Source organism: Stenella coeruleoalba, assembly GCF_951394435.1.
Source record: "Stenella coeruleoalba genome assembly, chromosome: 16".
Taxonomy (NCBI): Eukaryota; Metazoa; Chordata; class Mammalia; order Artiodactyla; family Delphinidae; genus Stenella; species Stenella coeruleoalba.
Window position 1 is genome coordinate 33,250,509 of NC_137162.1, and position 21,265 is coordinate 33,271,773.

The following is a 21,265-nucleotide window of genomic DNA, read 5'->3' on the forward strand; positions in this document are numbered from 1 at the left end:
AGGGATTCAGGAGAAGCCCCTGCTCTTTGGACTTTGCTCCAAGAAAGCTTTAAGCACTAGCTAGCTAAACATTTACTCATCTGGGTAGGTGTACTGTCCAGTCTCAGATGCAGAGAAAGAAGACCTTGTGTCTTCAGAAACAATGAGCCAGGAGTAAAGGAAATGCCCAATGCTCTGCTGGTCCTAGAAAGTGTTCATCTACGAATTACCTTGTATTAGGGCTGTGAGAGGGAATCCAGCATAATCTTTAAGCTGTGTTGGGGTCTTATCACATGCAAAGGCAGCATGGGCTTCAGAGCTGAAATTCCAGGTTTATGTCAGGGCACCACTGCTGCATATGAGGTCAGACACATTCGTCAACTCCTTTGAGTCTCAGTATCCTCATTTATAAAATGGGATACCTGTGGGTCAAAGGTTACCTTCGTTGGCTTCTTTCTGCAACAAGCTGGGGAGATGCACAGGCCCTGGGTGACTTTGGTCTGCAGGATTTGCTGAGGGAGAGACAGAGGATCACAGCATTTCTGTGATTTTGAGTCTCCCATCCCTCAGCTCCTTGTCGGTCTGGGGATGGGAAAAATGTTTTTAGGCCAAAAATGCTGTTCAGTTTGGAAAACTCGTTCAGGTAGCCCTCACCCTAGTCAGATGAAGGTAAAATGTAGGCACACCGTTTGCCCTCAGGGAAAGGTTCTTTGAATGAACAGATGAATGGTACAGGCTCTGTAAATATTTCTAATTGATATCTCTTATTTTTAATTTGCAGATGAGAAAAAGAAAACAAAGAAAGTCGATAATGAACTCAACCCAGTGTGGAATGAGGTGACTTCGTTATTTTTCAATTTTATTTCACTGGATAAGCTACCTCTGATTGTCCCGTCTTTGGTCAGAGGTTTAACTCTTACATTTGGAAGGAGAATCTCTGCATTTCACCCCTACCCCCTCCACCTCCCTCTGTGGCCACAGAGACAGCAGAGCAGCTTAAGGACACTACTGCACAGTGACATCTCCTGTGCAGTAGTGGTGTGGCAAGTGGAGCCTGGATGGGTTAAGGAGGGTGGGGTTCTAGCCTGGTGCAGCCATGCGCTTGTTGTGTAACCTTGTCCAGTTATGCTGCAAATTGGGGCACATCTGTAGAGCGAGGGGTGGGCTTAGATCACCTCTGGAGTCCCAGAGAGAAAGCTCTGTAATTAAAAAACATATCTGCATGTGCCTAATCGAAATGGTATGACATGATACTTTGTGTATCTGGAAGAGTGTCATTTATTGTTTTTTATGTTGATAAAAGTAATATATACTTAATGTAGAAATTTTGAAAACTTCAGATTAGCTTAAAAAAATTACTTTTGGTTCTGCTATCCAGAAGCAACTACTGTTAACATCTTGGAGGTATCAACAAATATTTATTGAATGAATACATTTAATAAAATAGGATGTCTTAGAATTAGCCAGTTAGTATCATACAGTGAATACAGTTTCCTATCCTATTTTTTCCTACTATTATATTCCTGAACATATACCCCTATAATTCCATTAAAAATATTTTTATTGACTATGTAATATTGTATTGAATTGATATAATTTATAGACCTCCCCCCCACTAATGACTTTATATCTATTTTATAAATTGTTTCAGTGTTTAATAGATTTACAGATATGTGAAATTTTTAATTCTTTCCACTGAGTAGGATTTTCCTACGCTGACTAATTTTTGAAAAGTTGATCATCTGCCCTATTGTTTTTCTAAAAACCAGGTCAAACCGTTCTGGATAAGTGCAGTGATAAATGTCTTTGTTATTTTGCTAAGTCACCAGGTTGTGACGGCTTCCTTCCACCAACTGCAAATCCCTTCTCCCCTTCCCCTCCCTATAAAATAAAGTATCCCTATAAAATAAAGACTACTCGTTCTCACTGGATGAGGCCAAGACTAAAAGCTTCTTAATGCCTATCTGAAATGCCCTGCTGGTTTCATGCAGGTTGAGAGGGAATTCCACTTCTCTGCAATTTCCCTGGAACCCAGAGCACAGCCAGCTGGACTGCCAGCTCCATGAGAGCCAGAGGCTGTCTGGTTGGTCCCTGTGGAAACTGTGGGTTCCTAGCACCTCATGCAGAGCTCCAAGACTAAAATAAATAAAAAGTACATGTATGTGTGCATTTAGTGATAACATGCCTCTTTATTTTTTAAATTAGTTTATTTATTTATTCTTGGCTGTGTTGGGTCTTCGTTGCTGCACGTGGGCTTTCTCTAATTGTGGCGGGGGTGGAGGGCTACTCATCCTTGCAGTGCGCAGGCTTCTCTTGTTGCTGGAGCACGGGCTGTAGGCGTGTGGGCTCAGTAGTTGTGGCTCTCGGGCTGTAGAACGCAGGCTCAGTAGTTGAGGCGCATGGGCTTAGTTACTCCGTGGCATGTGGGATCTTCCCGGACCAGGGCTTGAACCCGTGTCCCCTGCATTGGCAGGCGCATTCTTAACCACTGTGTCACCAGGGAAGTCCCAACACGCTTCTTTATATTTGAGCTCAATCCATGTGGCCGATGGCAGAGAGGTATATGGTCACATGAGTAGGCGTGTTTTCCCGAGGGCGTCATCCATCTTACCCCATTTTGTTTCCGATGCATTTTTTTTCTCATAGTGCATATGTATTTATCAAGTAAACTTCCCAATTGCAGCTTTATAACTGAAACCAAACCTAAATGAAATGCCAACCCAAACCCATGTGGATTTGTGGGTATGTTTTAATACGAGCTGTGAGACTCCTTCTCCATCCATTCCAAACCCATTATAAGGAGCATCAGACCATCATCATGCACTGCTTTATTTAATTAATTTATTCCATAATCAAAGACATCAGTGGTACTAAGTTAATCTTTTTTTTTTTTTTTAACATTTGCCATTAGAAAGCAATTTACTGCCTTAAGATGAGAGACTCAGCTGACTACAGCACTGACCATGGTGGGACTTAAAATAAGGGGCTGATGCATTTCAGAAAATGTTTTCTTAGATTATTTACCACTTTCTTCGATAATATGATTAAGAAAAGCAAATAATTTAAAAATAACCATTGAAGAAAGCATTTTCACATACATATTTTCTTCTATTTGTGCTACAGTTGTGGTAGGCATTCAGTCTAGTTCTCTGCCTATGAGACGGATTTGGTGACTTGTCCGAAGCCACAGAGTCTAGAAAACGGGAAGCTAGGAGCTGGTTTGCTTTCCCAGGAGCCTCAGCAGCCTCTAGGTTCAGAATTTGAGCACTTTTGTCTAACTATAGAACTGAGTACTTCAAAAGATTGTCATTGGTGGAGATGACCTGCTATTTAGTATCGGTGCATCTTATTATATTCCCGGATCCTTTTAACAGCCTCTTTGTTTTCATAACCTACCTGTGGACAGATTTTGGAGTTCGACTTGAGGGGTATACCACTGGACTTCTCATCGTCCCTTGGGATTGTTGTGAAAGATTTTGAGACAATTGGACAAAATAAGTAAGTTGATTTCAATTGTTTTTCTCATGTTACATATTGGCTTACTATTGTCTGTTTTGTTGAAGGAACGTATCTTTAATAACATATTATAATATTTCCAATAGAATTGTGCTTTAATTCTGTGCTCTCCTCCACCCCTTATGAGCCAATATCAGACGTGGCTAGTCAATCACAGTGCACTTTCCCAATGACTGCTGTATTCATAAGAGGTTGCAAACGCTAAGCCACCACTAGTCTAGCCAATTTGGCACTTACCAGTGAAACCTTTTTATGCTCCTGCAGTTTCTTTGTTAACTAGGTACAGGCACTGATGATTTATCCAAACTGTAGCTTTATTGGACACAAACAAAATCATTTCTTCTTCTGATTATGTATAACCCATGTATGTCTCATTCAAGTTCTCTTTCCAGCCCTGCTTCCATTTTAACATCTCGCTGGTTTTTTAGACCCAACAGATCCAAACCAGATTCCTACTCTTACTGCCCCTGCCAGTTTCAGATGGGGAAGAGTCACGGTGGTGCCCAGTGGTGGCACACAGAGTTGTCCCCTGGGTAAAGCTGAGGTTCCCATGGGACAGAATGACCTCAGTAAATTCACCCCAGTCTTTGATCTAGACTTTGGCCTTAGACTTGGAACGCAGTCTTAGGTTATCAATTCAAACTAACTAAACTCACAAGAGAACAATTCTTAAAACCATAATACTTGTTATTTTCCAATGGCAATAAATTGCCTGGTTGGGGAGGGCATTCCTACTCTCTGATTAATTAATTCTTTTTAAAATGAATTTAAAAAAATTTTTTATTTTATATTGGAGTATAGTTGATTTACAGTATTGTGTTAGGTTCAGGTGTACAGCAAAATGATTTGGTTATACATATACATGTATCTATTCTTTTTCAGATTCTTTTCACATATAGTTTATTACAGAGTACTGAGTAGAGTTCCCTGTGCTATACAGTAGGTCCTTGTTGATTATTTTATATATAGTAGTGTGTATATGTTAATCCCAACCTCCTAATTTATCCCTCCCCCCCCACCTTTCCCCTTTGGTAACCATAAGTTTTCTATCAAGTCTGTGAGTCTGTTTCTGTTCTGTGAATAAGTTCATTTGTATTATTTTTTTAGATGCCACATAGAAGTGATATCATATGATATTTGTCTTTCTCTGTCCGACTTAACTTCATTTAGTATGATAATCTCTAGGTGCCGTCCATGTTGCTGCAAATGGCATTATTTCGTTCTTTTTAATGGCTGAGTAATATTCCATTGTGTATATGCACCACATCTCCTTTATCTACTCCTCTGTCGATGGCCATTTAGGTTGCTTCCATGTCTTGGCTATTGTAAATAGTGCTGCAATGAACATTGGGGTGTATGTACCTTTTCGAATTATGGTTTTCTCTGGGTATATGCCCAAGAGTGGGATTGCTGGATCATACGGTAGCTCCATTTTTAGTTTTCTGAGGAACCTCCATACTGGTTTCCACAGTGGCTGCACCAATTTATTGTACATTCCCACCAACAGTGTAGGAGGGTTCCCTTTTCTCCACACCCTCTGCAGCATTTATTGTTTGTAGACTCTTTGATGATGGCCATTCAGACTGGTATGAGGTGATACCTCATTGTAGTTTTGACTTGCATTTGTCTAATAATTAGCGACGTTGAACATCTTTTCATGTGCTTTTTAGCCATCTGTATGTCTTCTTTGGAGAAATGTCTGTTTTCCTTCATGTCATTTCACATGGGAAGCCAAATTACTCTCTATCTTTGATTGTAAGATGTCATTGACTGTAAGATGTACTATTAAATTAGTAACATGTGTGGGGCGGGGGAGAAGCCTGATATTAAATGCCCACATCAATTGTAAGAAGCATCTCAGGTTTTACTAATGTGAATTTATTTTAAAATGTATGTCTTAGTCTCAGGTACATTTGGTATGATCAGAAGGCTGCAATGAGAGCAGTAAATTAGAATGAATTAGTTGAGATACGGTGGCCATATGCTCTGATTTGCTTTGGGTGGTTCCGGTTTGTTGTCCCAGCACAATGATTGATGATGTCGCTTTTGCTGTCAACAGTGGCTTGATTTGGACAGTAAATTAGATGGTCATCTTGGGCCTTGGGGTCTTCTGCTTAATGGCGTCAGACTAAGAGCCTGCACAGGCTTTGATAGCTACTGCCCATGTCACCTTTCATGAGATCCTTTCTCCCATGTTTCATTGCTGACCAATGCCCCTTGTGACCGATGCTTTTTTTTTTTGCGGTACGCGGGCTTCTCACTGTTGTGGCCTCTCCCGTTGCAGAGCACAGGCTCCGGACGCACAGGCTCAGCAGCCATGGCTCACGGGCCTAGCCGCTCCGCGGCATGTGGGATCTTCCCGGACCGGGGCACGAACCCATGTCCCCTGCATCGGCAGGCGGACTCTCAACCACTGCGCCACCAGGGAAGCCCCGATGCATTTTTTTCTTAAGCTATATACATACATTCTGGTAGATTCTGGCCCTACTCTCTTGCATCGAAAAACCATTCTAGCTTTTTAAGGTTATGCTGTACATCTCAGCTTTGAAGCAATTATATGATTTTCTATGCCCCACCCCAACTTCCAGAGGGCAGTTTTATTTACCAGATTTCAAAGTTCTGGGGAAGCGGGTGATTACGCCTCACTGTAGCCTCCTATCTGTTACTAATAATAGTTCTTTCTCTTCTTTCCTCTCCTCTTTCTGCAAGTGGTACCACTGTTTATATTGTAGACCAGCCCTCTCCGAAAGAAATATAGTGCAGGCTGCATATGTAATTAAAAATTTTCTAGTAACTATGTTATAAAACAAAAACAGATGAAATGAATTTTAATAATGTTTTATTTACACATAGAAATGATAATATTATACTATGTTAATCAATATTTTAAGAATCACTGAGACATTTTACATGCATTTTTTTTCTTACACACCGGATTTCAAAGACTTAGTATTTCATATTAACAGCACATCTCTGTCTAGACCAGCCATATTTCAAGTGCTCCCTCACCACGTGTGGCCGGTGGCCATCACAATGGAGAGCACAGCTCCAGACCACTGAGCCCAAAACCTCAGGTCTCTGTGGATCTTCTCCCTTTTACATCCTCTCCAATCTGTTGCCAAATCTTACTTCTCTTTCTTTCTACTGTTTGTGCCATGTGCTTCTTACTTGTGGCCACAGCCAGCAGCCTGGTTCAGGCCTCATCACTTTGTGCCTCATCTATTTGAACATGGCAGTAAAGCCTGGCAGGCTGGCCTGGGAGCTCTCATCTATGTTTCAAACAAAGTTGTTGTTTTCTTGAATGTTACATCCTCGGGAGAGAGTCAAAACAAACAAATACATGAAGAAATATGTAATAGATCAGGTACTCTGAAGTGCTGTAATCTAAGGAGGAAACTGTCATAGCCCAGGAAGAAAACTAAAGCAGAGTAAGAGGATGGTTACTGAGGGTGGGGGAACGTTTGAGGTGATGATAAGGTGACAATTGAGCAGAGACCTAAATAAAGTGAAAGAATGAGCCATGCAGCTTTCTGGGGGGAAAGAATATTCTTGGCAGAGAGAACAGCAAGTGCAAAGGCCCTGAAGCAGGAGTACACCTCGGTGTTGGAGAAAGATCGGTATTGGAGAAAGATCGAAGAGGCCAGAGGGCTGGGGTGGGGGATGAAGATGAGATCAGCAAAGCCACAACATGCATGGCTTTGTGAGCCACGATGCAAGCTTTGGATTTCATTCCTAGTAGGATGGAGGTTTGCTGAAGGGTAATGAGTATGATCTTATTTACATTTTTAATGTATCGCTTGGGCTTTCTGTGTGGAGTTTGGATGTAGGAACCAGTTAGGAAGCAGGGGAAACTACTGGGAGAACATTACATATTTATTTTATAACTGTTGAAAACACAGTGGGGCCCTTGGATGACAGCAGGGCAATATTTTAGGTATGTTTGTCCAAAATATTTGTGTACTTTGGTCTCGTATCTTCTTCTTGGCTTTTCTATTAAAGATTTGGCCTTGGGCTTCCCTGGTGGCGCAGTGGTTGAGAGTCCGCCTGCCGATGCAGGGGACACGGGTTCGTGCCCCGGTCCGGGAAGATCCCACATGCTGCGGAGCGGCTGGGCCCGTGAGCCGTGGCCGCTGAGCCTGCGCGTCCGGAGCCTGTGCTCCGCCACGGGAGAGGCCACAACAGTGAGAGGCCTGTGTACTGCCAAAAAAAAAAAAAAAAAAAAAAAAAAAAAAATTTCTGCCCGGCTTAAGGAATGTCTTGCCTCTGAACTTTGCTGTTGCCATGGAGACTGGCTGTGTAAATAGGGACCTCACTCCAGAGTCTGCAGCCCCAGGGCATGTAAGCAAACAGTACCAGGCTGCCTGGGTTTGCCTGAGCATGGTGCCCACACCCATAGGGACTGGACCGGGCAGTCTGAGCACACACAGTGCTGGTGCATCAGCAACGTCCCTCCCTAGGTGCTGCGAGCTGGTGGGGCTGTTCTGCGCAGACTCTGTTCTTCCTCATTTTACAGTCATCCAACCAGCCATGTGCACTGAAAGAGGGAAGAGCTAGAGGAGCCTCTTGGTCACGTGATGAACATGAAATGATATTTTTAGCTGAAATGTCAGAGTGGAAGGATTTTCCCAGTGGCTGAAGAATAAGAGTTCCCTTTCCAGACAGGCAATGTGGCCGTCCCTTAATGAGCCCTTTGAATGCATTATCCCACCTAATCCTCACAGATACCCAGTTTTTTTCTCAGAGAGGTTTAGTCACCTGCTCAGGGTCACACAGCAGGTATGTATCAGAGTCAGCATTTATATTCAGACCTGTGCTCTTGACTTTTCCATTACACTGAAAACCTCTGACCACCTATAGGGACCAAAATGTAGGTGGAATGATTATCTTTTAGCTTAATTTTTTTTTTTTGCCATGCCGCACTGCTTATGGGAGGATCTCAGTTCTCCGACCAGGGATTGAACCCGGGCCACTCCAGTGAAAACACTGAATCCCAACCACTAGACCACCAGGGAGCTCCCTAGCTTAAAATTTTTTCTCTAATTTTGCCAGAAAACAAACAAAACAAACAAACAACCCCCCCCCCACTCATTGTCAGAGTATTGGTTCCTCCTTCTTAGGTAAAAGTTTTAAGTAGGCATTTTATGCTATTAAGTAATAAGTCACTTAAGCTCATTCCCTGCAATGAACAAGGTGAGTTCAGAGAATATATCTCATCTCATGTGATCTTCACAATGACCTTGAGAAGTGGAGATGAGACTTGAGGCTCAGAGGGGTTGAGGCTGAGACCCTGATCTCTTGGCATCCTGGCCCTGCTGTCACTCTGCTTGAGTTCCTAAAGAAGAAGCATCTTCAGGAGCCTGGAAATATAGGAATGAAAGATTTTTACAAGTTTTCAGATTTGTGGGTGTGTGTATGTGTTCTGCTCATGCTAAGGTGATGTCACAGGGACCAGATTTACCCTCTTACCTGACACAACCAAAAAAGTAGATGAAATACATGCCCCAGTGGTTTCAGATACTGGGCACTAGCAGCACAGGACACTGATCCCCAGGAGAGGGGGATAAATGAGCTGAGCCCTCTGAGTGCCTAACTTCACGCCTAGAGAGCATTTCCAGGCTGCATTGCAGGACAGGCAGATCTTGGTTGTCTCCCAGAGTTGGGGAGGTGCAGGTGGGAGCCTAGAGCTAGGCGCGCGTGCACACACACACACACACACACACACACACCACCCACGCAGAGTGCTCCAGAGATTTGCAGAGGGTTCCGCTTGACTCCTCGGGTGTGGACTGGTCAGTGAGGAAACTACCTGAGGGCTGAGAATAGTTAATGCTCTCCCCATCCAGAGTGGGAAAACCTTCAAATTCATGAGCATCAGGTAGAGTACTCAGAAGGATTTTACCTCAGTATTGTGAAGAAAAAACTAGATACATCATTATTAAACAGATACACTATTAGGTGATATTATGAGTAGGTATGGACAATGAAGCAGGTGTTATAATCGTATTCCACAGGTTAAGGAGGGTAGAGGAGGAAAGCTTGAGCAAGTGAAGTAGAGGTGTGGAAGGTATTTAAAAAGATCCAAATTGAACGTGTAGGAATGCACATTACAATGTCTGATATAAAATGACTGTAACTGTCTAAGAGTTCGCCTTCCTAGTACTCTTATTTTTCCCTTCCATGTGTGTGTACTTGTGCATTTGAAACCATCACATATACCCCACACAAATGCACGGCAAAGTTAGAGACATCCTCTGAAGGTGAATTGTCCGCTTGGCTGTAATGTAAGAAGAAGATAACCGAAGACCTCGCAATATACCCAGGAGGAAATTTACCCGAGTTCTTGCATAAGGGGTGGTGTGGGCAAGCGGTCAGCTGCATGATCAGGAGATTAGCTTGGGTTTTGGCTCTGCTACTTACTGGTTGGGTGGCTTTTGGCAAGTTTCTTCATCTTCATGGTGGTGGCTGGAATACTTCCTCAGTAAGTGATAGACATAAGGGCAAATTTAATATAATTAAGGAAAAAAATCACTTAAATTTCCTGATGAACAACATAATCGCTACTATCTATTGTGGGCTTACCACGGGCCAGGAATTGTGCTAAGACTGCTCCACACGCAATCGGTTTTCATCTTTATAATGTCTTTGAGTCAGACAGGCTTATTGACGTCTTAGAGAAAAATGTGGCTCAGAGAGGTTCACCAAATTGCTTAAAGTCACCCAGCTCTTTGATTGGAAGCACATGGATTTAACTTCGTAAATCCAGAGTTTAACCTCAGACCTTCCAATGTTTGTTTCCTGTGTGTGTGTGTGTGTGTTTGTGTGTGAGTGTGTGAGTGTGGGTTGAGGGCCAGAGTGCCAGGATGTGAAAGTGAGAGCACAGCATAACTAACACACACACTTACGCACAGGATGGTACTGGGGACTGTAGAATTAGAAAAAGCAGAAGGACAAGCCTGGGTTATGGAATATACTAACTCCCTGGGCAAGAGTTTTTTGTTTTTGTTTTGTTTTTGCTTAGAGAAAACAGAAAGACTGTGGTTTGGGATGAAATTAATTTGATGGGACGGTGTGGTATTGCTTATGAGAAATTTTTGTTTACTGGTGTACAAAAGACCTTGTGTTCAAGCTTTTAATACTTTTATTTCCCCTAGTGGTGAGACTCTCCTCTGCCACTGCCGTGTGTAAACATAGCAGTGAGATTAACTGAGGCGGTCCCCATGACCTCTCCTTTCCCCCAGTGTGGTTGGTGAGAAGGGTTGAGGCAGGTTTTCTACCTGGAGTAGCTTCTCGGGCTGTGAGAAAATCTAAGCCAGAGGCAGATGGTACTTGGAACAAAACTCCCAGTTCTGATTTCTTTCTTGCTTTTTTTTCTTTTTTTTTTTGAAGTAAACAATCTCAAATGTTTATTATCTTCAAAACAAAACAAAATATGAAGCTCAGAACTGGATCACTTGGCCCTTTCTCTTCTTATCTCCTCCCAGCTCAAAATGTTTGCATCTCTTAATAGCCAGCATTCTCTTAGATCTGCAGTTCGGCTCAACACATCCAGGCCTCAGCACAATCTTCTTTGTAGTTTTAGCGTTTTTCCGGAAAATCGGCTTGGTCTGCCCACCGTAGCCACTCTGCTTCCTGTCATACCGCCGCTTTCCCTGGGCATACAGAGAATCCTTGTCCTTCTTGTACCGTGTCACTTTGTGGGGTCGGTGCTTGCCACACTTCTTACAGAAAGTCCGGCGGGTTTTAGGAACGTTCACCATGTTTGCGAGAGTGCTATCGGCACGGAAAAGCTGATTTCTTTTTAGTTCCGCTTTTTCAACAGAGCAGCAAAGCTATGCCAAGATCAAAGCTGGTTTGGGCTGGTTGGCTCTGGGTGCTGGAGAGGCTGAACCCCGCTGTTTGAGGAGATCACAGCCCTGGTGAGAAACACCCAGAGAGACTGAAAGAGAAAGACACTTCATAATAAGAGCAGTAATTATCTCCTGATTTTACTTGGAGGAACATCTCTTAGGAGAGGACGCTTCATAACCTATAAGTCATTTGCAAGGTCATTGGACTATCTTCAGTGATGTATCAATTAATTTATTCTTTCAGCAGATATTTGCTTGTGGCTGCTGTGTGTCGGACACTGCTCTAGGCGCTGGGGGTACTCCATGCCTTTCATGGGGCTCACATCTGAGTGGAGGCAGTAGACAATAAACAAGTAAATCCACATATAGTTTATCAGATGGTGATAAATATGAAGAATGAAGCAGGGGAAAAGGGGAGAAAAAGACAGGGTAAAGGGTGTGTGTGTGTGTGTGCGTGCGTGCATGGACGTACACGTGCGCTGGTTTAGAAAGGTTTTTCATATAAGGATTTGCTCTGGGGTCTCTTTTATAATGAAACGTTTTATGAGACCTATGGCTTTAAAAGTGCATTCAGATTCGACTAATTAGATTTTATGAGAATTCAGCTACAGCTGAAGTTTACTTCTGGTCTAATCCTGAAAATAAAAATTGTTTTCCAAACAGAATATTTTATTATTCAACAAAATAAAAATCTGTTTTCCAAACAGATTCTGTTTTCCAAAACAGATTCAATCTCTTTTCCAAACAGATTGATGGTGGGGAGGGAGCTATTTGATGTACATAAGAGAAAGGATTGGTTTTAAGAACTCTGCACAGTGATTGTATAGAAATGGCTGTGGGTAGTTACAAAGGGTTCTTATCTGTTCATTCATGCCCACCTGCCCACACTCCGCATAGATAAACCCACCTTCCTGTGATTTAGGCTGTGCATGAGTTCAGACCAGCTTTCCCTGCAAGTACTGACTTGGAGTCATATTGTTTTTAGGATCCCTTTTTCCAGAATAGTGTCTGAAATAATAATGAAAAGTGATGTTAAGCACTTACCAGATCATCCTTTTAATCCTTACAACAATACTGTTAGGTAGGAGCTGTCATTATCCCCACTTTGCAGATGAGGACACTGAGGCTCAGAGAAGTTACACGATCTATGGTACAAGGATAAGTCTGAATCAGTCAGCGCTGTCTAGCGCCAAGTTCTTAGCCACTATGTTATGCTGTCCCTCTTACTTTATAAGGTCCAAGTGCTTGATGAATGAATGAGTGAATACTACTGCCTTGAGTCTAAAGGATGAGGGCATTAGACAGAGACGGAGCCTGGGAGTTCTGTTGAACTGTCCAGAACGGGCAAGCGTAGAGCCAGAACTTTGAGGACTGAATGAACAGGAGAATTGGTCAAGAGCGAATAGAAAAATAGCAGGTTACAGTCATTTATTCAAGAAATTAACTCTTAAGACATCTTCTACATGCCAGGCATTAGGCTAGTTAACCCACCCCTGGCCTTGTAGCCTCGCTCCAGGAGGGCTTTGGGGAAGAGACCTGGGCTTCCATTCATCTCCTTCGCCTGTTAAAGTGATGCCGTCTGCAGCAAAGGCTGGCCCTGAATTCTGCAGATACTGCCACAGCCTCCAGGCTAGTTCAGTGATTCCAAAATCTGGGCATGGCGTTTGTTACACCTCCACCTCAGGGGGTTTGTGCACTGCTAGGTTGGGGAACCACTGTGCGGACTAGGAGTTTCTAGGTTTTCTAAAACCCCTGCTCCCTTGTGATGAACGGGACAAAGGCCTCAAGGTCCTCTGACAATCCTGGTGTGGAGTAAGGAGGGGAAGCCACGGGAGGGCGCAGGTAACTAGGCCTGCCGAGTAGACTTTGATGGAGTTTTGCTTTCTCCTTTGTTCTATTAAATAATTGATTGCTACGTCCATTTCTCAAATGTGAACCTCTATCATCACATCGAATGTACTTTTAGAAAACTGCACGTGTTCCCTGTTCCCCAGGACTGGCTTTGCCAGCTGCCTTCCCTACCCGCCTTCCTCCATCCACCCCTCTACCTGTTCTAGACCATTGTTTCTCAAACTTCCTGGGTATAAGAATTAACTAAAGAAAAAGTCTGACTCAGGGTCCTGGGAATCTGTACCTGCCCTGCTGATTTTGCTTCAGGGAAGTCTGGGGAACCACATTCTGAGAAACAGTTTTAGCAGCTAATCCAGAGCACAAGGGTGGGCGGGTTGGGAGACTCGGAGGGTTCCCCCAAGGTGAGGTGGATGGGAGACCCGGGGAGGTGCTTTCCGGGGTTCCCTGTGATAGGATTCACTGCCATGGCTGCCCCTGCCTCTCCCCCCATCTGGTAGAAAGCAAGGTGCGGGGCTTGGCGCTCCCTCCTTTTGGCTCAGAGCCAAGGGAGGAGCTCCACTGATACTGGCCTGGAGGAGGGAGAAGTCTGCGGAGGGGATGGGACCCAGCCCCTGCATCCCCACTGGCCTTCTGGGCCTGGCGCAGACGACAAGGCCCAGCTGGCTGAGAGCCCAGTGCTTCAAAGGGTGGGCGAGTCATGGTCCTGCAGGAGACCTGGGAGCCACTCAGAAGAGCATTTGTTCCCCAGCCCTGTTGGGGATTGTTATTGCCCCTCGGAGGATGGGAAGTTGGTAGTTCTGCAGTCCTTGGGAGCAGAAACAGAGCAACGTGTGATTTACTTTCCAGCCTCCAGCTTATTTTTCCTTTCCTTCATGAGGGAATTTCCAGTAAACCCTTCCCCAGTAATCCATGTGGGCTGTGTCCCTGCTGCACAGAAGAACAACTCGCTAGATGTGAGTTCCCCTGATTAAGAACTCAGCCAGCAAAGCCCTTACTCACCACAGTGGCATGCGACAGTTAACATTTGCGTCCAGGCCAACGGGGAAAACATTTTCCATTTCTCTTTTAAACACACTAGACTCTGTTTTAACAAGAAAGAAACAAAAGTTCTTAACCAACACTTGCATGACCGAGTTGACTAGTTTACAGTTAAACTCTTTAGTTCCCCCAAACCTAACATCTAATTTTCAAGTAGTTGCTTCCATTGCTTAGAATTAGTTTGATGTCACAGAGAGAACCCACAACAAACTATATGGGTGTTCGTGGACTGAAAGGAATAGGAGAAGGACCGGCTCTTTCTTCATTTCAGAATACATCTGCTGTTTATTATTCTTGCACTATAAGTTTCTTTTTGAGGTGTGGTCCATCCATTTTAGTGTTGGGTGGAGCCCATGGGGAGACACTTATTTTTCCATGAGAACACAGGGCAAAAGTTTCCCCATTACTTTCACACCATAATATTTTAACATATTTATAGCATTAGTAATATGAAAGAAAAAGGGTCTTGGTTTAGTTTCACCTTCTTTAAAGGAAATTGGCTTGTGGTCCGACTGAACTCTTCTTATTCCCTGTGTAGGAGGCCAAGTCATCATTTCCCAGTCTCTCACTGTATTTTGTATCCAAGCAACATCATAGAAAATAGGCCAGGCCAGGCTTGCCTTCAAAGCTGTATAGAGTTCAGACACCCATAGGGGATGTTTTCTTCAACTTACAGTGAAAGATCTTAGAAGCTGTAACTGTTTATATTTTTCTTCAACTCACTGAGCCGTTAAAAATATTTTGTGGTTTAAAGTCTTTCTAGGCTTTCATCTAAACAAGCACTATCTTCAGAAAAAAGAAATTTAAGTTTTCTTTGACGTCTCCCTCCCCTCCCCCACCCCACCCCCACAAGCATAAGAATTTTATGATGAAAAAGCAAATCTTAAGAAATGGGACTAAAGGTTTCTGAAAGAAGGAATTGAGATCAGACTTCACGATTGGCTTCTTTTATTTCACTCCATTCCTGGTCTGTTATTTGTTACATCCTCTCACACCCTCTCATGGGGAGGGGAAAGCAGCGGATACTGGATGAGTCAGAATGGAGGTTCTAAAACCCATTCAGGGCCATAAAGGGCCAGCAGATGGGTTTTGTGTTTTAGGCAAAGCTGTTCTCCCCAGTTAGCCACAAGTCCCACCACTCCCTATTGTCTCACCTAATACTGTATTCCACATATCTGTTATTGGCCTAAACTTTCCTCCTGACACCCTGTGGGAATTTGTTTGACTCCTGATGTTATAAGAAGCCAATACCTTTGAAGGCAGAAAACTTGCCTAGTATTCTGGATTGTTCATTATGGACATTTTCTAGGATATTTTTTCCCCCTAAATCAATGAATAAAGGCTTTAAGAGAAAAGAAATGTATAACATGAGAGAGTTTTCTGAATAGACATACATAGGAACATCACATATATAAGCCAGTAGCAGACTTTCAGGGCTAAAAAGGGTCTGAGGAATTCTTTCAATCTACTCATTTGCAGATAATGAAGGGGCTCAGAGATTAGGGTGACTTAGCCAAGTCCTCAAAGGAAGTTGGGACACAGAGTTAGGGGTAGAACAGGAAGTGTCTAACCCAGTGGTTCTCAGCCTGTGCTGATTTTGCCTATGGGGACAACTGGCAATGTGTAGAGATGCTCTAGTGGGTAGAGGCCAGGGAAGCTGCTGAGCATCTGACAAGGCACAGGACAGCCCCCTAAAACAAATAATTATCCAGTTCAAAGTATCAGTAGTGCCGCTGTTGATAGATGCTGGTCCAACCCAGGTCAGCCCTCTTTCCACTTCAGTATCATCCCTGCATGCTGTAGTTTTTGTTTTGTTCCAGGGATTATTTATTGTTGATAGGGATTCAGGTCATCTTGGCTTTAGCAAAAGCAAATCAGTACATGTTCAAGTGTACAATGTTATGATTTTAATCATAAAGTTAGGTTATGAATCATGGAACTGTGAAGAGTAAAATCCAGTGTGTTTCCATGTCTTTCCAAGGTGAGTACCAGTCAGATAACTTTTAAACCTTTTCAGATTTTGTTCTTATTGAAAAAACCGAATTAACCAACCCTGTGGCCTGCTGTCTTAAAACATGGAGAGAAGTCCATGGAGAGAAGCTCACACCCTGTGGGGCTGAGAGAGACGTGGAAGAGATTTTGCCAGGGGTTCTCAGCTTGAGTGGGAGGTTTCTCTGTTTCATCAGGTGGAGATGGAGTCATGGGTAGTCTCTTGTCCTCAATATATCAGGAGAATAAAAACCCAGGTGAGAAGAAAACATATGGGTGTTAAAAAAACAAAAACAAACGAGATACTAACATACGGAGTGAACATACTCATCTGAAAAATTACTCTGTAAAGGTCCCATCAATTCTCAGCATTGACAGAGAGACCTAATTTCTATATTGACCTAAAAGGGCTGAAAAGTGCACTCTTAATCCTCTGGAGGCAAAATTTTTCTTTTCTGACTCGTGATATTAGAAGAGAGCAGAATCCGTCATGGTTGTTGAACGTCTTGGGTGTGTTCGTTTCAAGTCAGTGCACTCTTCCAAGAAGCCCTGTGCCAGTGGCTCACATCGTGGGGTAAGTTGTGTGAAACAGGGCGCCATAGCGCTGTTTGGTCGTGTGTGATATAATATATACCTATTCTCAGAAAGTGAAGTCACTTATTCTGAGTCACTGGACGTATGTGGTTGGACGACAGACGCTGAATCTACAATCTGGTCCTATTTCTGAGGTCCGAGTGGGGGATGAGAATACAGATATGTGTCAGTTTAAAAATAATGCGTCTATGTTGACATCAACTCTCACTTCCTGACTTTAAAACAAAATGGACAACATTTTTAAATGAAATGAATACTTCTCCACAGGGGGATCTTTCCTGATTATTGTTTTTGCCTGAAAGCCCAGAGCTATTTTTATTCTCAACTACGGTTTCTTCACCGTGGGGTTTTTGGTATAAGGAATCTCTCCTGTCATTTTGAGGACTTGATATTTAGTTTTCTAACTTTATGCTAACGATAATCCAGGCTATCATATCTGCTATTGTTAGTATAAGTCGCTGCAAATATAGACAAGATATAAGTAAATAGCATTTAAAAATTCTTACTATTTCTCTTTTCCTTTTTCAGTATCTATACTGAGAGCACACCCCTGGACTCTCTTTGCTTTTTTATTGCATTTCACAAAGGGAACTCTTTCAGCTCACCCACTCTCATACCATGTTGTGTGTTATAACCCCAATTCACAGACTGTATTCCACAGGTTACACTCTTATATTGACCAACTCCCTGGGGATGTGTGTTCTATAAATTTTTTGATCATGTGCCCTAACTACAAAAATGTTTCTTTCCTTCATTCAGTAAATATCTATTAATAAGCAAACTATGTTCCAAGCACTGGGGTTAGAGGAATGAACAGAACAGGAAACAACCTCTGCCTTTCAGGAGCTTTACTCTAGTAAGGAGGGACACAGGTGTACTTCTGTACCAGTATGTTATGTGCACTAAGAGGTAGATGGTCAGAGCTACAATAAGATATCACATCACACCTGTCAGCATGGCTGTCATCAAAAAGACCACAAGCAACGAATGTTGGCAAGGATGTGGAGAAAAGGGAACCCTTTTACACTGTTCATGGGAATGTGAATTGGTGCAGCCACTGTAAAAACAAAACAAAACAGTATGGAGGTTCCTCAAAAAACTAAAAATAGAGTTACCATAGGACCCAGCAATTCCACTTGGGTATATATTCAAAGAAAATGAAAACACGATTTCAAAAAGATATCTGCACCTCAATGTTCATAGCAGCATTATTTACAATAGCCAAGATGTGGAAGCAAGCTAAGTGTCCATTGACAGGTGAATGGATAAAAAAGATGTGGCACATATACAGAATGGAATATTACTCAGCCATAAAAAAGAACGAAATTTTCTTGTTTGCAACAATGTGGATGGACCTGGAGGGTATTATGCTTAGTGACTGAAGTAAGACAGAAAGAAAATTCTGTATGTTATCACTTATGTGTGGAATCTAAAAAATAAAACGAATGAAAGAATATAACAACAAAAAAATAAGAGGTGGATGGGTAAGCGGCAGAGGCTGAATATAATCCCTTGGGGTCCAGGAAGAGAAAGAAGTGCATACATCCAACTTCTGAGTGATGCTCCACAGCATGTGAGTTACCAAGTTACCCCATCAGTAAACTAGCAACCTATTTACACTGCAAGAATGTTTACTTGGGGGGATGTTTTTACAGTGGACAATGTTGGTTTTTTTTTTTTATTGCTCAAATGTTCCCAGGTGGCCTTTATTTCACAAAGCTATTTCCATTAAAATTATTTCCTATACCACTTTTACTATATAATACTATTCAAATGAAAAGCAATCGGCAAATTTACAAATTATGCACTTTTAAGTCATTTCTTCTACGTTGAGGCTGTACACATCAGACAGCATCAGTGGCCAGGCCTGAGTCAGTGAATTCCTAACGCTCTTCCATTAACCTGGACTCGGACTTTCACATTCGGTCAGGTATCTGTTACACCAAAGCAGCCTCTGAACCATGTGTTACCTGGCCCAGGTGGAAGCTTAGATTTTCTATGTTCTTGTGTGGTTTCCTCAGCCCATTACTAAATCAATTAGCCAGTCTCTGAAGATCATGGCCTACGTGAGATGAAGTTTACTACTGCTGCTACCTACGTGAGGGACGATGGAAACAAAACAAAGAAACAAACGAAAATCAAAAAAATTTAGGAAATAAGGTGAAAGTGAGAAAAACTTCTGCATGAGACCTGTATTAATTTTCTGTTGCTGCTTTAAATTACTACAAACTTAGTGGCTTAAAACGTCACAATTTTACCACCTTACAGCTCTACTGGTCTGAAGTCCAGTGGGCTTACCTGCAAAGTGAAGGTGTCAGCTGGGCTGTATTCCTTCTGGAGGCTCTAGGGGAGAATCCATTTTCTTGCCTTTTCCAGCTTCTAGAGTCCGCCTGCATTCCTTGGCTTGTGGTCCCTTCAAACTAGTGACAGCTTGTTGAGTGTTTCTTGCAAGTCTCTTGCCTCTTCCGTCACCCTCTTCTACTTTCAATCCTGGATTATCTGGGTAGGCCCAGTCTAATCATATTAAGGTCAGCTGATTAGCAACCTTAATTCCCTCTACTATCTTAAACTCCCTTTTGTTTTGTATCACAACACATTAACAGGTTACAGTGGACAATGTTTTATGAATCCTTTTAAATGTCCATTACAGAAGAATGCCTAAACTTTGTCCTACTTTTCTCTCTTCCTGTATTCTTCGAGGTTATATTCAGTCTTTGTCTCTCACCCATCGATCTCATTTGTGATGTGAAATTTCACAGGCACCATAGTTTGACTCTTGAAATGACTGCTTGTTATGGAGACATGGTGGCTGCTGTGTGATGGTTACCGCCAAAATACCCTGCTAGGGAGAGCACAAAATGGCCCACGCTTCATTATGAGTGATTTTCATGCTCGCAGATGAATAGGAAGAGGATTGGGAGGTCCAGTGTGGAAACGGAAACATGCCTCTTATGTGGGTAACTGTGTGCTTTTTCCTTTCCCCTGCAGGTTAATTGGCACGGCCACCGTAGCCCTGAAAGACCTGATTGGCGACCAGAGCCGATCGCTGCCCTACAAACTGATCTCCCTGCTAAACGAAAGGGGGCAAGAGACTGGGGTGAGCATTTCCCTCTTGTTGAATGGCTTTGAAGGGAGATGGCTTTGCAAAGGTTCATTGAGACAAGAGTGTGAAATTATAAGTAGCTCACTACACACACACACACACTCTCCCTACTGGTTTTGAGGTAAATAGGTGCATTTACAAATGATATGGCCTCATCCTGTACTCATATTGACAGAACTACAAAGTAGATAAACTTGATTTTCTATATCAGAATACTATAGCGTGAGTGGGACCCTCTCTTGGTACAGCTCTGGGCATATTCACTTGGTTGTTAACATTTGTATGGTGAGTGTAGCTCTGTGTATCAGATACTCTTTGAAGCATTCTATAGAAGGTAATTCATTAATATTAGACCAGAATACCAAGATGTTAATATCATGATTTTTAAAAAATTAAATTTATTTATTTATTTATTTATTTTTGGCTGCGTTGGGTCTTCATTGCTGTGCACGGGCCTTCTCTAGTTGCGGAGAGCAGGGGCTACTCTTCGTTGTGGTGCACAGGCTTCTCATTGCAGTGGCTTCTCTTGTTGCGGAGCACAGGCTTTAGGTTCCTGGGCTTCAGTAGTTGCAGCGCGTGGGCTCAGTAGTTGTGTCTCGCGGGCTCTAGAGTGCAGGCTCGGTAGTTGTGGCTCACGGGCTTAGCTGTTCCGCAGCATGTGGGATCTTCCCAGACCGGAGCTCGAACCCGTGTTCCCTGCATTGGCAGGAGGATTCTTAACCACTGAGCCACCAAGGAGGTCCCCATGGTCTTTATTATTCCATTGGCAGCTGAATGTTTTCTGATCACAGCCTCTCTAAACAAGTACACACTGATATTGTCTGATATGAGACCAGAAGAGAGAGACTCTTTTTCAAGTGCACTTTAAAAAAATTGACTCTAGCATCACCGCTCTCAGATTTCTTAAGATTGCTAACAAGCACTCATAAAGCTAATGTGTTTGCCCTGTTAACCTCTGACCCCTTCGTTTTCCAAACAATTTGTCAATATTTTGCTTAGGAGCCTGGGCAAAGGGAGAAAATTTAAAAGAGGCCATCCCTGAAGGCAAGAATGCATTAATGCCCATTAGGAATGTCAGTTTTGCTGGTCTAGTCTCCAAAACTTATAGGTTTGCTGTGAATTAGCATTCTGATCATAAAATGTAAATTCAGAATGTCAGCTATCCTCTGTCTACCCAAAACTGGCTGAGAGAAATGATACTAAGGGAAGATGGTACAAGTCAGTGATTTTTCTGGCTGTTTTTTCCCTCTTTAAAGCAGAGAAGAAAGCATATGTAGAACCCTGAAATGGCAGAATTATAGTCATTGAATGGAGTAAGGAAGAGTGAGGGCCTCAGGCCTGGCCCCCT

The 21,265-nt window shown here is 42.8% G+C and overlaps 2 protein-coding genes across 3 annotated transcripts in view; one reads left to right on the plus strand and one right to left on the minus strand.

Moving 5' to 3' along the window:
• The window catches only part of MYOF (myoferlin), a 155,763-nt gene that overhangs the window by 18,756 nt on the left and 115,742 nt on the right, over window positions 1-21,265 (plus strand). For both annotated transcript variants that reach the window (XM_079900916.1, XM_079900917.1), the window contains exons 2-4: window positions 761-816; window positions 3,386-3,477; window positions 19,803-19,911. In XM_079900916.1, the coding sequence (XP_079757042.1) occupies window positions 761-816; window positions 3,386-3,477; window positions 19,803-19,911 (257 nt within the window). The remainder of the gene's footprint in view (window positions 1-760; window positions 817-3,385; window positions 3,478-19,802; window positions 19,912-21,265) is intronic.
• Window positions 5,887-11,682, minus strand: LOC307175627 (large ribosomal subunit protein eL42-like). The gene has a single exon (XM_079900918.1). It carries the CDS (start codon window positions 11,250-11,252, stop codon window positions 10,932-10,934), a length of 321 nt encoding a protein of 106 aa, XP_079757044.1. The 5' UTR covers window positions 11,253-11,682; the 3' UTR covers window positions 5,887-10,931.